This window comes from Typopeltis vanoorti, chromosome 11, assembly GCF_054136105.1.
Source record: "Typopeltis vanoorti isolate ZY-2024b chromosome 11, IOZ_Tvanoo_1.0, whole genome shotgun sequence".
Lineage (NCBI taxonomy): Eukaryota > Metazoa > Arthropoda > Arachnida > Uropygi > Thelyphonidae > Typopeltis > Typopeltis vanoorti.
The window spans coordinates 89,489,015-89,506,556 of NC_143559.1; the positions used below are offsets into that span (position 1 = coordinate 89,489,015).

Consider the following 17,542-nt stretch of genomic DNA (forward strand, 5'->3'; position numbering starts at 1 on the left):
TTCGTAACTCATTGCTATCATATTTTGATAATAAACTAACCATTTTCACTTTCTCACTTTCTTTCATCAAGCCTTTCATATCCACTCTCATACTATATTTATCTACTTAAAACGTTAATTCTGACAAGCATACTACCACTTCTTTTCTTTTCTGTTTCTGTGTTGCGTTTGTCACATTATTTTTAGTTCTTGGGAATCTTGGTGTACTTGATGACAGAGTCATAGAGTATAAGATGTTTGAACAGATGAAAGTTACTTGGCACAGGGTCAGGACTATATGGGGGAATGATGGAATTGTTCCCAGCCAAAGATGGCGAGAAGTTGTTGTTACACCAATGTGGGTGGGTGTTATCATGAATCAAAACAATGCTCCTGGTAAGCATGCCACATCATTTATTCTGTATCGTACGACGCAGTTTCTTAAGGGTTCACATGTGGCAGGCGATTTGATTTTCTTAAACATTATAAACACACACCAAGAAGCATACGCACTGCAAGAATGTCTGAAATTAGCACCAACGCCTTGCTAATGAATCAACAAACTCAGCACGTATGCACACCATTGCAATCGCAGCGCTGCAGCGAAAATATTTAAAAATGGAACTTACTTTCTGGATGTCCTTGGTGTGTGTATGTGCATATATATATATATATATATCATTTAAAAAAACTTTCGATAAAGAGAAAAAAAGCATAATCTAACAGGAGTTTCTCTGAGTGAGAGAAAGTAAGAGAGAGAGAGTTTTTAATATATAAGTTTCTCTTTTGCATGTGATCTGTAAACTCTCTTTTCCATTGATCATGTATGGTTAAATTCTAAGGAAATCATGTATTAGAATTGCTTGGCATCCTAATATTTCCTTCAAAGTGTAAAAGTAATGGGTAATGTTTGTTTTTATTCCATCCTTTCTTCATATACCTATCTGTTATGTATCACTCTGGTGTGATATAAGATACTCATCATGATGTGCTTTGTAAAATGCCTTATTTTTTCCTTATATAATTTATATATTTTGTCAGGTCATTATTGTTGGAACTGTCATTTTGGAATATTGGCTGGAGTGCAATTAAGGCTACAAAGCCAGTGTCTTATGTGTGCTAATTTCCCATGTTCTTATAGTCAGTTTGTCTGCTTTGTGAAACGAAAAAATCCTACCAACCTATAGTTGAAAATCATCTAGTTCTCTGCATCCTAGATGTAATGAAACCAGTGTCTTTTCAGCATCAATATCAGCCGAGCTTGCAGGATCACCATCTGTAATGTTGAGTATTCAGTGGGCGTGTAGTGTAGAGGTAAAATAGAGCCTTGCAAAATCAATTTCTTGGATGCTGAAGAAGCAATATTTGTAATATATTTATAAGTTAATTGAAGGTTAGAATTATTCTCAGAAGAGAAATCTTGCCTCTTCTTGTCAAGAGATTTGGGTTTTGTTAAAAATTCTTTTTACAAGAAATAAGACAGAAATGAATTTTTCTATCTTGAAAATTAACAAGGTTATCACTGAAAATCCTATATTGAAGAATAGTTTGGTTATCAAAATTTCATCATCATCATCAAATTCCTGAGATATACCTTCAAGGGGTGTACAGGATATGATAGTACTACATGAAAAATTACATCATTACTAACTTCTTATCTACAATTTTCCTCCAAATCAGTCTATTACCTGTCAAGACTCCAACATTATCAGATCTTATATTTCTGTCTTCTAAGGCACTTTTTACTGTATCAATCCACCTATATCTTGGTCTTCCTCCGGGTCTTTTTCCTGCCAACCTGGCAGAGAACACTTGTTTTGCTAATCTTTCTTCTCCCATTCTGCTTAAGTGACAATACCACCTGAGGTTAGCTCTGTTAATGCATTCCTGGATGCTGACAATATCAAGTTCTTTCCTAATATCCTCGTTTTTAATATGATATTGCCATTGATGCCATCTGTTCATTCCCCGAAGGTTTCTCAGGACTCTCATATCTGCAGTTTCTAGTCTTTGGTCATGTGTTTTACTTCTGTCCCAACTCTCAAATCCATAAGTTAAAATTGGTTTGAATACTGTCTTGTATAGGGTTAATTTAGTGTTTTGGCTAATTTTTTTCTTCTTCTATATAAATTTATTCAGTTGACTTCCTATCAAAGCAGCTTTGTTGATTCTGTTGTCTATTTCCATATTCAATTTACCATCTTCATTAAAAATCGTGCCTAGGTAGCTGAGATGTTTTACTTGTTCTATAGGTTCTCCATTCACAATGCAGTTGATATTTTCAATGTTTCTGCCTATTGTCATTGTCTTTATCTTTTTAATGCTGACCTTCATACCATATCTATTACAACAGTTATCGAATTTAGTCAGGGAATCTTGCAGACTTGTATTGGATTTATTAAGAAGTATAACATTGTCTGCATAAAGCAAAGAGCTGAGATTAACATCTCCAATTTTGATATCAGGTTTAATACCACTTTCCTTCATAATGTGATGAATATAGATAATGAATAAGAGAGGGGATAAAGTACGTCTTGTCTGACACCAGATTTAACATTAAACCACCTCCCTCTACTTCCTTCAATTCTAACTGCTGATTTACAATTCAAATAAAGACTAAGTAATGCTTGATATAATGCCCCATTGACACCGTATAACTGCAGCGTTTCGAATAGCTTGTCTCTTGGCACTTTGTCATATGCCTTTTCCAGATCTACAAAACGTACGTACAGATCTTTGTTATATTCCCATGATTTCTCAACTATCTGTTTTAAAGTGAAAATCTGATCCTGACAGCCACTATTTGGTCTGAATCCAGCTTGTTCTTCACCAAGCGTCCCTTCCACAATCCTTCTCATCTGTTTCTCAATTATACTTGCATATATCTTACCAGGAACACTCAGTAGAGAAATACCTCTGTAATTCTCACATTCAGTTTTATTTCCCTTTTTATATATGGGTACTATGAGAACTCTACTGGAATCTGGAATTCCTCTGTACAGGCCTTCTGAACTATGCAGCGCAGCCACTGCAAGACTTTTATACCTTCATACTTGAGCATTTCTTTTCGAATAATATCTACTCCTGCTGCCTTTCCACATTTTAGGATTTTGATGTCTTTTTCTACTTCAAGTATGGATATGCATTCCTGGCTGCATGCTGGTCAGTGTTTTTTACCACTGTGCTGTCATCACTGCTTGTTTCATTTAGCAATTTTTCGAAGTAATTACTCCATACTTCAAGGATATCTTTTTCTCCTGTTTTCATGTCACCTTTATTATCTCTAATTCCTTTTATAACACTTTTTCCTAAATTTCTGAGCTGCTTCAACAGCCTCCAGAATATTTTGTTACCTTTGCCGGCTTTATTGGCTGAGTGATTAGCATATCCGCTCTTCAGCCAAAAGGCTGCGGGTTCGAATTCAGCCGTGGGCATGTATGTTTGTGATTGTCTGTGGAAATACTAGTAGTGGTGGTTGGCTGTAGATGGCATTATTATAGTTGTGGTTAGTTGAAGTTGGTGGATGATTGGTAGCGACAGAGTTGTGGAGTGGGTCTTTGGACTCCCTGGATGTGTAATAATAATAATAATTATTATTTGCTATTTTCTTACCAAAGTCATCCCATGACTTTTGTTTAGCTAGTTTTACACATTGTTTTGCTTTCTTACATTTGTCTCTGTATTCTCTAAGAGCACAAGCTGACTTATTTGCCAGAAACTTTTGATATGCTTTCTTCTTTTCCTTCACTTCCTCTTTAACTTCCTGTGTCCACCAGGGAGTTCTGATTTTTCTGTCCTTGCAGACTACCTCACCACATGCCTCTCTCTGGCAGAATCAGTCAATGTTTTCTTCAGAGCTTGCCACCGAATCTCCAAGGTTTGGTTCGTATTCTGAAACTCTTTCATTTTTTCTTCAATAATCTTTGTGTATTTTAGTCTACAGTTCACATCTGAGAGCTGCTCAACTTTTATTCATTTTAAAACTTTCTTACATGTTCTTCTTTTCAATATGAATTCAATTTTATCCTGCTTAAGACTAAATGGTGATCACTTCCAATTTCAAATCCTTTGCACACTCTAGTGTCCTGCATCAGAGAGAAAACATCACTATCAACAATAATATAGTCAATGAGACTTTTCTTATTCCTTGCCTCTTCTCTCCATGTGAATTTGTGCACATTTTTATGTTGGAACATGTTGTTAGTACTAACCAGTTTATGTCCTGAGCAGAAATCAAATAAGTATTTGCCATTCTTATTAGCTTTGCTCTTTTCTCCAAATTTTCCCAATATATTTTTGTATGTCTGACAATAGTTTCCTACTTTGCTATTTAGATTCCCAACAAGAACCAACTTTTCATTTTTCATTGTCAGTTTCTTTCTTTAAAGCCTCAAAATATTCCTCCACTTTTATCGTAGTAGAACCTTCTGTGGGACCATAGGTGCAAATAAGTCTCATTGTCCAGTTTCCCATTCTCATATTTGCCCATATCACTCTACTTGAGACTGCCTGCCATTGATGAAGATTAGCCTCATATTTAGTGTTGAATACTATGGCTACACCTTGTTTTCCTTGATTGTCATTGCCTGAATATAACATTTTGTATTTATTGCTCAGAAAGATCTTACCAGTTTTTGCCTTTTTTGTTTCAGTCACCCATATTATGATGATGATCAAAATTTAGAATCATAAAAATTGATATTTAGAGATTTTTTGATTTAACTGGCAAGTTTTATCAAGTGTGAAAGCATGGTGTACTGTTATTTGCAAAAGTGTTGGTCAGATTTGCAGTCATCTAGAGAATAGTCACCTATTTTAAAAAGGCACATGTGAAGGAACAAAGCCTTGTGGAATCTTAACATTGTTACAAAGTTAGAGAATAAAAAAGCTATTTGCCACATGTAATGAGAAGTCACAAGACATGATGAGCATTTACTTAATATATCTTGTGTCAAATTTCATCAACTGCTTTACAGATTTAGAGCACCAACCTCTGTTATTGCTCTTAATCTGTAAAGCAGTTGATGATTGCTTATTAGATTATTTAAAGCAATGGACAATGATTTTGTCCATTGCTTTATAAAGGAATTAAGAGCAAAAGAATGTTGTTAGATGATTAAAAAAAAACTATCACTCTTTCTAAGCATGGCAATTTTTATGTTTCAAGGCACATAAAATAGCACTCAACCCTGGAGCACAATCAGAAAACTCCAATATGTGGAGATTTCTTGCTATCCAATTTGGACAGATCTTTGGAGCATTCCTCTCTCCAGTTTAAAAAAAAAAAAAAAAGAAAGAAAGAAAAGGATGTATATTGCAAGTTTAGAATGGTAGGAACATATTATCAGGATCAATAATGCAAGATTGTTGGAAAAGTAAGAAGTTGTTTAGCAAATCTCAATGCCAGACATAGTTGAATTCTCTGGAAATGTCAAGAGTGAGAGCACAAATTTCTCTGAATCTTTCCATGGCACCTGTCCAGTAGTGGGTGATAAAGCTAAGAGGTCAGCTGTTGATGGCAGAATTCATACTGGTGGTCTGCTGATTGATTGGTGAGCCTTTAAGTAGTGGAGAAGTTGGCTATTGATGACTTCATTATTTTGAGAGGACAGAGGTGTGGCTATTGTGGCATTGAGACCTGCTAAACAAATTGCCATCCTTTGGTCTCCCTGCCATCCTCTTTAATTGGATAGCTAGCTTTCTCTCTGGCTGTTCTCTGTGAGTCATGGTAGATGGCTCCCTCTTTTTGAGCTTCACCTTTTCTTTACCTCTCCTATCACCTATTCTCTTTCTCCAGTACATAAATGTCCTACTGTCAATTACTATTAATCCTATCCACAGCTTTGCAGACAATAGTACTCTTTATTTATCCTACTCATCTGACAAACCATGCAGTATTTTGACACCCCATGCTACAAGATCGTCTACAAGAACTAGTGCCTTAAGTACTGATCCAGATGCTGTTCTTCAATGGGACGAGGACAGTCATGTCATGTTCAGTGCTACCAAAACAGTCATATTTTTTCTCACAAAAGTGATCTCAGCTCACCTGCCCTTATCCTCGGTAATATACAAATCACCAGACAAGATCAGATCTCTCTGCTTGGACTAACATTTATCTCCAGTCTCTCTTGGCATAAACACATCACATCAATAGCTTCTTCAGCATCCAAAAAACTTGACATTCTCTTTCATTCTATATACAAATCCCAATTCTACCCATGCTTAGAATACTGCTCACATGTTTGAGGTGGTGTACCTGAAACTTCCCTAAAAATCTTTGACACTGTCCAGAGGAGAGCAATTCAGTTCATAGATGATCTCGCTCTCTCTTACAGTTGCACTTCAACCTCCATCTCATAGATCCAGCGCTTTGGCTCTGTGTCTGTTCTTCAGGTACTTCAGTGGTCATTGCTCTGTTGAACTAGCAACCATCATTCCTCCACTTTCTGTTGTGCCTGTAAGTACAAGAACAGTAGCTCTTTACTGTGCAACTGCAAACACACCACACCTGCTTTTCCTCTTTTTTATTCTATTCACCTTCTTCATCATAGAGTGTTCCCAAACAACTGCAACTTGCACTTCTTTTTTATCTTAACCTCCAACTTCTATCTTAACCTCCAACTGCACCCCCCCCCCCACAGCACTGATGTGTTTATAGATCTTTTGACCTTTTGTGTATGATATCACTGTATATATTAAAAAAAAAAAAAAAAATTGCTATAAGTTTCTTATAGCATCATTAGCATATTACTAGAGCTCAAATTCAAAAGCAACACGTTATAGATGCATACTTGATAGTGGTTGACTTTCATATAATAGCATACCACAGTTTACTTAACTAAAATCAGTTAACAGTACAATGGATATTTTGTTATAAGTATTGTAATCAGCATAAGACTACAGTCATTATTTGATTTACAACATATACGATGTATGACTAATAGTTTGACAGCCATCCCATTAACACATTCATTTAATACCACCTCACTCCTGCAGCCCATGTGTAAGGATTTTATTGGTGCCTTGGACATATTATTTAAGAAATTCTTTTGCTCAGGCTATTGCTGCTATTGAGGACAAGAAAATTCTTAGACTTGGAAGGAATATGTTTATTGTGTAAAGAAATGTAAATGCAGTATAGAGTGATTACCGTGTTTGAATAAAAACTTTAGTTTAATATAACTAAAATCTACAATTCGACGTTTCGACCTTTATGTCAAGGTCATCTTCTGGAGCGTACAAATATACACAAGAAACAAGCTATACTACAATCAAACTGGTTCGTTAAAGACACTGACCAACCGCTACCACAATTGTTGGCCTGACCTCTGGTGAAAAAAAAAAAAAAAAATAAATTACAAATTAAAAATAAAAAATTATACATCAACGCTAGAGTCCTATTATTTGTGTTGTCTACTATATACATATATTAACATCATTCCAGCCAGTTGGAGTGGAATGGTTTCTAATACTAGCAGATTGGCTAGAGTCCTGACTTATGTTGAATCTTTCATATTAGGTTGGCTGAATGTGTGCCATCCAGATCCTTGGAATTTTCATACCATCTTTGTTATTGATATTTGGGTGGTTTATCAGGATTTCGCAGGATTCCTTAAATTTTCTTTCGTACCAAGTTTTTGTGCGGTGTAAGGAGCAGGTGCTTTTCCAGTTGATTTGGTGTAAGGTGTTAAGTGCTTGGTCTGGGAGGCCTGCTTCACCATAATGGTTATATTTGATGTGTCTAATGTGTTCTTTCTTGCGTATAGGGATTATTCGTCCTGTTTCACCAATGTACGGTAAGTTACAGGTGCAGCAGATGCAATAGACTCCAGGATGTGCTAATGGGAGGAGAGGATCCTTAGAGGAGCTGAATATGGTTTTAAGTTTAGTGGGTGGTTTAAAGGTGGCATTGAGGTTATAATGTTGTAGGATTCTGTTGATTTTTTCTGATAGCCCTTTAATGTATGTTGAATATTTGTTTAATGTATGTTTAATGTATGGGATGGCTATGGTTTTACTGTAATCTAGATTCGTTTTTGTTGTGGTTTTATAGAGTATTTTATTGACAGTATTTTTGTTATAGCCATTATTTATGAATGTGTCACTAATGATTTTTAGTTCTTGTTTTAGGGCTTGCTGGTTAGAGCAAATAGTTGTGGCTCTGTTTTTAAGGGTGTTAATGACTCCGTATTTTTGTGCTGGGTGGTGGTATGAATTCGCATGTATGTATTGGCCCGTGTGTGTCTATTTTCGGTAGACTGTGAAGGATAGACTGCCTGAAGGAAGACGTGTAACTAGTGTGTCTAGGAACGGGAGCGAATTTTGGTTTTCGATTTCGATGGTAAATTGTATGCGTTCATGTTGTTTGTTTAGGTGGCTGAGGAATGTGTTTAGCGTTTGTCGAAATGTCGAACTGTAGATTTTAGTTATATTAAACTAAAGTTTTTATTCAAACACGGTAGTTGTCTCCATAATTTTCAAAAATGCATTCGGATCACCGTGCAAGCCTAAAAGAAAGGATTCAGATCATCCATGGAAATGATACCCACAAGCGCTGCAATCACTATGGTAAGCTAAAGATTCGTATTTCTCTCTTGATCAATTGGCTGGCCTTTTTAAAAAGATGCAGAGACAATAACCTTATTCTGATCTGCATCAGGCTAAAAAAGAAATTTACGTCCACTAAGGCACTCTGTATCTATGACTGCACAGAAAAAGCAATGCTTAGAGAACAGATTCAAACAGCCTGCCAAAACCGAGCTACAACACAAAATCTGGTTTCTAAATTACAATCAGAACTATCGAACTATGTTAATCCAGACATTCTACAAACACTTGAAAGAATTACTGACGATTCGGCCAAGCATACCCTGGAAAAGAATAAGGAAAAACTCGAGAAAAAATTCCACAGTTTGAAACAACGGTAAAATATGGCGGCCAATCACAGGAATCCATCCAATCAGAGGACTTCCTCCCCGAGAAACAACAATGAACAACAAACAAGGGAGACAAGGAGCGACCAACCACCAACAAGAAGAACCATGTGATTAACCTATCAAGCCACGCCGTGAACAATGGCGAACTTATGCTACTGAATAAAGGACTGAACTATGCAATAGCACCGAAAAAGGTAAACAAATTGGATTTTATCTACCACATTGAAAGAGGCATCAGATCCCTACCTAACAATATAGCAGACAAAATACGACTAGAAACCAGTAATGTCCTAAATACCAAGAAAACCATACAGAACAACCTTACTAAAACAGAATTAGCAGCAATTAAATCATTAAAAGCCAAACAAAACATAATAATAACGAAAGCAGATAAAGGCAGTGCCACTGTTGTCCTTGACAGGTCAACATACATACTACAAATGAACCAACTAGTAGCCGATAACAACACATATAAAATGGTAAATTATAACCCAACAAAAAGAATAAAGGATAAAACAGAAAACTACTAAAGTCCGTCACTTCTTGGCCACCAGACACGGTTAAAAACTCAAACCCGTTTAGCGTTTGTCGACATTTCGACAAACGCTAAACACATTCCTCAGCCACCTAAACAAACAACATGAATGCATACAATTTACCATCGAAATCGAAAACCAAAATTCGCTCCCGTTCCTAGACACACTAGTTACACGTCTTCCTTCAGGCAGTCTATCCTTCACGGTCTACCGAAAATAGACACACACGGGCCAATACATACATGCGAATTCATACCACCACCCAGCACAAAAATACGGAGTCATTAACACCCTTAAAAACAGAGCCACAACTATTTGCTCTAACCAGCAAGCCCTAAAACAAGAACTAAAAATCATTCATAACATAATGGCTATAACAAAAATACTGTCAATAAAATACTCTATAAAACCACAACAAAAACGAATCTAGATTACAGTAAAACCATAGCCATCCCATACATTAAACATCCCATACATTAAACATACATTAAACAAATATTCAACATACATTAAAGGGCTATCAGAAAAAATCAACAGAATCCTACAACATTATAACCTCAATGCCACCTTTAAACCACTCACTAAACTTAAAACCATATTCAGCTCCTCTAAGGATCCTCTCCTCCCATTAGCACATCCTGGAGTCTATTGCATCCGCTGCACCTGTAACTTACCGTACATTGGTGAAACAGGACGAACAATCCCTATACGCAAGAAAGAACACATTAGACACATCAAATATAACCATTATGGTGAAGCAGGCCTCTCAGACCACGCACTTAACACCTTACACCAAATCAACTGGAAAAGCACCTGCTCCTTACACCGCACAAAAACTTGGTATGAAAGAAAATTTAAGGAATCCTGCGAAATCCTGATAAACCACCCAAATATCAATAACAAAGATGGTATGAAAATTCCAAGGATCTAGATGGCACACATTCAGCCAACCTAATATGAAAGTCAGGACTCTAGCCAATCTGCTAGTATTAGAAACCATTCCACTCCAACTGGCTGGAATGATGTTAATATATGTATATAGTAGACAACACAAATAATAGGACTCTAGCGTTGATGTATTATTTTTTATTTTTAATTTTTAATTTATTTTTTTATTTTTTTTTCACCAGAGGTCAGGCCAACAATTGTGGTAGCGGTTGGTCAGTGTCTTTAACGAACCAGTTTGATTGTAGTATAGCTTGTTTCTTGTGTATATTTGTACGCTCCAGAAGATGACCTTGACATAAAGGTCGAAACGTCGAATTGTAGATTTTAGTTATATTAAACTAAAGTTTTTATTCAAACATGGTAGTTGTCTCCATAATTTTCAAAAATGCATTCGGATCACCGTGCAAGCCTAAAAGAAAAGAAAAGCAGTATAGAGTGAGGTGACATATCAGAGTGTATGAATGGTATTTGGATGAAGCTGCTGAAAATATATGTTCTTATGGTAACAGGATTTGACAAAGATAGTTTTATATGAGGTTGGTTACAAGATAGTGGTACTAACTAATGTTTTGCAGTTTGAGATTGAAGATGTAGAACATTTAGTAGAAAAAGAATTCACAGATGAAGATCTTATAGAGCTAGAAGCATAGAAAGTTGTGGAAGAAGAAGAAAAAGTGTGAGAAAAAGCAGAAGCCGATTTCCCCCAAAAGAGTTTAAAAAAGTCAATATAATTTACCTCTTAATAAGGCAGTATAGTTGTTAGAGGAAATGAAACACAACATAGAGAAATTTAACAAAGTAGATGGAATGATGTAAGCTGTGATTGCTTGCTACAGAGAAATGTGCAGACTAAGTAATATAAAAATTGTTAATGACTCCCACTCCTGCTGTCCCCTCACACCAGAAAATAATACTAGATACTGACTTTCCACAAGTTATTTATCTGGTAAACCATCCTTGTAACACTTTGTTTCATTTCCTGAATTTTAAGAATTTGTTGATGACCTAGTCTCCTCTTTCCTACTCCAATGAATTGTTCAGTTAAATAAATCAGCAGCATCAAAGAATTTCCCTTGTTCCATTTATTTTCTCTAGATTATTTTTCTGGTAAGTGTACAAAAGCACTGTTCATACACGCTTCATTATTTATTGTACATTACTATATACAGTAATTTTATATTATAATTTTTGCATTGTATTATTTCATTATAAACAAAGGATAAAATCATTAAAAATATAACAAACAGATCAACACATTTCAGCATGTACAGGCACATGAATATGTCCATATTATTCATCTAGTGATTTCTGATTTAATGACCTTTTTAAGTTATGACTGGATTGTTGGAATATAATCCTGTTGTAAGTTGAGGACTAACTGTAGTATGCTGGTGAATTGAAGAAATTTAAAAACAACTGATAGTTGCACATATACCTAACATTAGTTATCTTTTATATGTTAGCATACATATTGCACCCCCCCCCCTCTTTTCCAAGTTAGAAAACACTAGGATTTATTTTAAATCCCAGAGTTTTCTAATATTGTTTAGATTCACACAGCTGTAATCAGTTTCTTTTGAATTTCTGTATGTGTCTTGTCACATACTGACAATAATATAAGAAACTTTTAGTGGAGTAGATGTTAACTGTTTTTAGTTAATTAAATTTAGTATTTTTACTTTGGTATTTATTTAGATTTTAAGAGTTATTTGAATTAAAAGTTTAACTATATTTCATAATAAAACATGCAAAACCAGTGCAGCAACTTTCAGTTTTGTAGTGGACACTAAGAGGTTTTTAAAATAAATATGCTGAATTGTAGATTTTTCCACTGTTGTTTCATATATTCAGCTTTGGATGAAAAACAAAAATATAGTTTTTTTTGTTAAATGTAGGGTTTCTACAAAAAGAATATTGGTATTTTAAATGCAATTCTTTTCTCCCTCCCAAATTCATAGTTACCTAACAGTTGTTGACTTACTATTTTGTGCTCATGAATATCTATCCCATTCTAATCAGTAGATATTAAGAAAGCAACAAATTCTGCAGTAGGTTTGTTGTTTTATTGTATGCAAATTTTGAATCAGTGATCATTGTGCAATAAGGATTTAAATGAAATGATCAAACTAATCTGCTAGTGGTGATAAATGTATCAGGTAGTGATATAATCAGTTTAAAGAAAATTTGTAAATGTGCCTTGAGGATGTTGTCCCTTTCTGCCAAACCATTATTCATTTTCCTGCTTGCCTCATTGTCCTAATCTTACATCTTAGTTTTTTTTTCCCTGTGGAGTCGTGAAGGATGAAGTGTATACACATCCAAAAGAGTGACTTTGCTGGAAGAAGTTCTTTGGATGTGTGCCAAGCTACACATGGAACTTGGGTTCAATTCTGCCCCCCCCCCCTCTCCCAAAAAGCCAAAAATGTCACTTATAATGTTTGTTACTGGTGCCTTATCTTGATTTAACATTCTTTTATGGAATCTTGATATTTCCTATTAAAATTGTCACTTGCCGCTTTTATTATGAATATTATTTCTTTATTTTATAATATAGAATTAGATAACTTTTGTACGTATTTGCACATCTAGTTCATTCACTGGGGATATCTCTCATTTATCAGTTTGGTGATATTACAAAATACCCCAAAACTATTTTGAGCAAATTGTAAATTTTGGTATATAATTCTTCCCAAATTTAGGTGGTATAGACAAAGGTAGTAAACCAAGAATTTCAAATTTGAGGCCTGGTAGTATTGCTCATAGGTAAGTAAAATAAATCAGTATATCAGTATTTAGGATTTCCTGAAATCTTCATGTAGCTTCTGATATTAGATAATTAAGTAAAAATAACAAGCTTTTATGGTAATAGAGCTTCCCTTGTATTCCAGTCTTTCCTCTTCTTCTTCTGCAGCTCCTCTCCATGTGGGGCACCTGTTTGTGGTGGAGGGAACCTCCCAGTGATGGTACTGGCCCTTTTCATTCTTCCTCTTTTTCTTTGCTTTTCTACCCGTATTCTTCGCTCTACTTCTCCTGAGTCTTTTTCACTATCCTTTTTTCCAGCCCACCATCATTGGGATCCAATGCCCAGCTGCAATGTTTGCCGTGCGGTGCGACCTGTGGACATCCGGAAAGGGGGGGATCTTGGTAGTCTTGCACTACTTTGGCCCCTGCTTTGGCAAGACGGGTGGTCCTGGATGGCCCAGCCAGGATCAATTGCCTGCAAGGGTCAATAGTGTTGCAGTAAGCCTCTCACCCTATGGTCTGGGGTTGGGATCCCAGGCTTGCCGTAGTGCCGGTATAGCGTCCAGGGTAGCCCTGGCCTTCCACTCCTGAGTGCAGTCATTGCTTGCCAGGCAGTGGTCATCCATGTGTGGCTCCATGGTGGGTGGAGAGCTCTGGCACCGAACCAAAAACTTCTTGAGCATGAATCCTATATCCTGAAATGTTTCAGGGGCCCTAACAAAGTCCCAACCTAGTATTGATACCGTAGATACAGCTATATGGAAACAGAAGTAAGAAACAAAAGATATATGATGCTAACATAAATGTACCAATATTTTTGATCATTCATTCTACAGGTGAAAAACTAAATAGGGAAAATGTCACCTTTCTTTATTCAAAAAGGTTCAGAAGGACTGGCAGGACCTCCCAAAACTGTTGAAATTGCATTCTGGTAATGTCCTTGTGGAAACATTGTGTCAGCAACATTCCAAGAAACTACTGAGAGTAACAACAATAGGTGGAATAGAAATTACAGTAACACTTCATAAAACACTTAACTCCTCTATAGGAATGATATCCGAATGGGATCTCCTCGATGTTCCTGATGAGGAGATATGTTCAGAACTTAAAGATCAAGGAATGACAGGTGTGAGGCCCATCCAGATACGTAGGGATGGTCGCCTAGTTCCAATCAAGAACGTCATCCTTACTTTTGATACACCTAAACCTCCAACATCTGTGAAAGCAGGGTATCTCAGCTGTCCTGTTAGAATGTACATCCCTAACCCACTGAGATGTTTTAAATGTCAGAGATATGGACATGCCCAAACTGCCTGTCGTGGTTCTACTACCTGTGCTCGATGTGGTAGTAAAGAGCATGATAACAAATCTTGCTGTGCAAAAAAAGCTGAATGTGTCAACTGTCAGGGATATCATGCAACTTACTCTCGTGCATGTCAGAAATGGAAAGATGAAAAAGAAATACAAAGAATGAAACCAGAGCAAAACATAACATACCAGGATGCAAAAAAGAAAGCTAGCCACTATCACATCTTATGCTGAGAAGGTAACAATTAAGAAAGTGACACTAGCAACTCAAACTTGTATGTCTGTTCCACCATCTGATAATTTCACCATACCTGCACCTTATGATCACAAGTACTTCTCTTTTGAGCACATCAATCACATGACCTATGGCCTTACTCCAGAGACAACTCCAAAAATGATCCCACTCAATGAAAACCCACTTGTCAAAAAAATTATAGCTAAGATATCACTTAAAGATAAACCACCAGATACTCCCACAGAAAAAATGAGTACCCAGTGAAAGTAAACTAAACTTACCAACTGATAAACTTACCAACCTAACACATCAGACGTATTGAATGCTCTACAAGAGGAAGAGATGGACACTGGCCATTCATACTTCCCCAAAACAGTTGATAAATATGACAAAGGTAAGTCCTCAACCTCCCGAAAAACCAGACAAGTCTATAAAACCAAAACAAATAGGAAAATTTGTACAATGGGACTGTTGTGGATTTCGCCAGAATATCGATGATATCAAGATTTTGTTGCAGAAACACAAACCTTTCTGTTTCTGTCTACAGGAAACGTACTTAAGACCCGATGAGGATCCCTATGTTTAGGAATTTCACTGTTGTACGCAAGGATAGAACTTGAGGTAGTCCTGCTCATGGAGGAGTAGCTGTATCCTAGTGGGCAGTCATATTCCTTTCCATCAGGTCCAACTTCTCTGGAAGCAGTAGCGATTTGCTTCTCTGTGGGATTTCTTATTACAGTATGTTCAATTTATTTACCACCAAGTTAGTGCTGAGTTAAATGAAATTGATCTTGATAACCTTATCTCGCAACTGCCTGAACCCATACTTTTGATGGGTGACTTTAATGGTCACAATACTCTATGGGATAGTGCCAACACTAATAGACGAGGTCGAATCATTGAAAGAATTCTTGATAATTATAACCTCTCCCTTTTAAATAATAAATTCAATACTTTCTTCCATATGCCTACCCATTCATATTCTGCAATTGATCTCACAATCTGCTCCCTTCCATTCTTCCACTGCTCACGTGGGACGTTGAAGAGAACATATATGGAAATGATCACTTTCCTGTTCTCTGCACGTCTTCATAGGAACCATGTTCACCCAAACGGATACCTATATGGAAAGACCAGGCTGACTGGAACACTTTCTCTCATCTTGCAAAATTTAATGCTGATGCCATCAGTCAAACGCCTATCAATGAAGCGGTAAAATATATAACAGAGTGCATTGTCCAGGCAGCAACAGCCTCCATCCTAAAAACATCATCTCAGTTTCCACTCTATCCAAAGCCTTGGTGGAACCCAGAATGTCAGACAGCCAAAAAAAAGATCAACACAGAGCATGGGATATATTTCGTAGATATCCCACCACATCAAACCTTATAGCTTTCAAACGTGCTCTAGCCAAAGCACGTTGTGTGAGGTGTCAGAGTCAAAAGCAATCATGGATCCAATTTACTACATCAGTTAATCAAATGACCAGTCCAAAAATTGTATGGGATAAAATCCAGAAAATGAAAGGCAGATATAGAACACATTGTTTGTCTACCTTAACCATAATGGAAGTGTTATTGCTGATCCCAAAGCCATTGCAGACACTCTGGGAGAAAATTTTGCCAGAATCTTAGCAACAGCTTCATATCCTCCTGAATTTTTAATTCTGAAAGAACAGCAAAAGAAACAAAGGCTAAATTTTTCTACCAATGTTCTTGAGCCATACAATGAGCAATTTGTTAAGGAAGAACTAAAAAGAGCTCTTCTACTATCTCACTCTAGTTCAGTAGGGCCTGATGACATCCATTATGAAATGATAAAACATCTACCATCATCTTTTATGGATCTCCTTCTCTTACTATACAATAGAATACTTGCAGAGGAAGAGTTTCCAAATTCTTAGCATAAGTCAATTGTCATTGCTATCCTAAAACCAGGAAAAGATCCAACACAAGTAAATAATTATCAACCCATTGCTCTGACCAGCTGTCTTTATAAGATACTAAAGAAAATGGTTAATGCCTGACTTCTCTGCTATTTAGAAAGCAACAATCTTCTCTCCAATACACAATGTGGGTTCCGTAGATATTGCTCAATTTTAGACCATTTGGTTCGTTTAGAAACTTGTATAAAAGATGCATTTCTGAAGCAAGAACACCTTGTTTCATTTGTTTTTTTTTGACATGGAAAAAGCTTATGACACATCCTGGAGATATGGCATATTAAGAGACCTCTATAACCTGAGTCTTAAAGGACACCTTCCTGCATTTAAAAACTTTCTTTTCAGGTTCTGTCTTAAGTGTGACACTTTTCACTGTTAAAATTAACTCAGTCACTGAACAGCTTCCTCCCACTATAGACAATGCTCTGTATGTTGATGACTTCACAATTTACTGCCACTCCTGTAACATGAGGGTAATTGAAAGACAACTTCAGCAAGCAATTGATCATGTTTCTCTGTGAGCTCTTAGTAATGGGTTTAGGTTTTCGACAGAAAAAAGTGTCCCTGTACACTTCTGTCAAAAATGCACTCTTCACCCAGATCCTGAATTAAGAATAGGACACACTATTATTCCAGTAGCTAGAGAAGCCAAGTTCTTGGGCCTGATCTTTGATAGTAAACTTAGATTTCTAGCACACATTCGTCAACTAAGAGAAAAGTGCAAGAGAGTATTGAATCTTCTTCGCACTCCATCTTCTACTGAGTGGGGTGCTAATCGAGCTTCATTGCTCCAACTTTATCATGCACCTATATGTTCAAAGCTGGTTGGTTGGATGGCTGGTTGTATTCCATCCATCATCAGGGTATACAGATAGCTACTGGTGCCATTCGCACATCACCCACTCAGTCTTTA

The 17,542-nt window shown here is 36.5% G+C and overlaps 1 protein-coding gene across 1 annotated transcript in view; it reads left to right on the forward strand.

Moving 5' to 3' along the window:
* LOC150101837 (glutamate receptor-interacting protein 1-like) overlaps positions 1-17,542 on the forward strand; it is a 369,473-nt gene that overhangs the window by 67,795 nt on the left and 284,136 nt on the right. Inside the window, exon 4 of the mRNA XM_090400065.1 lies at positions 13,102-13,165. Coding sequence (XP_090256191.1) covers positions 13,102-13,165 — 64 coding nt within the window. The remainder of the gene's footprint in view (positions 1-13,101; positions 13,166-17,542) is intronic.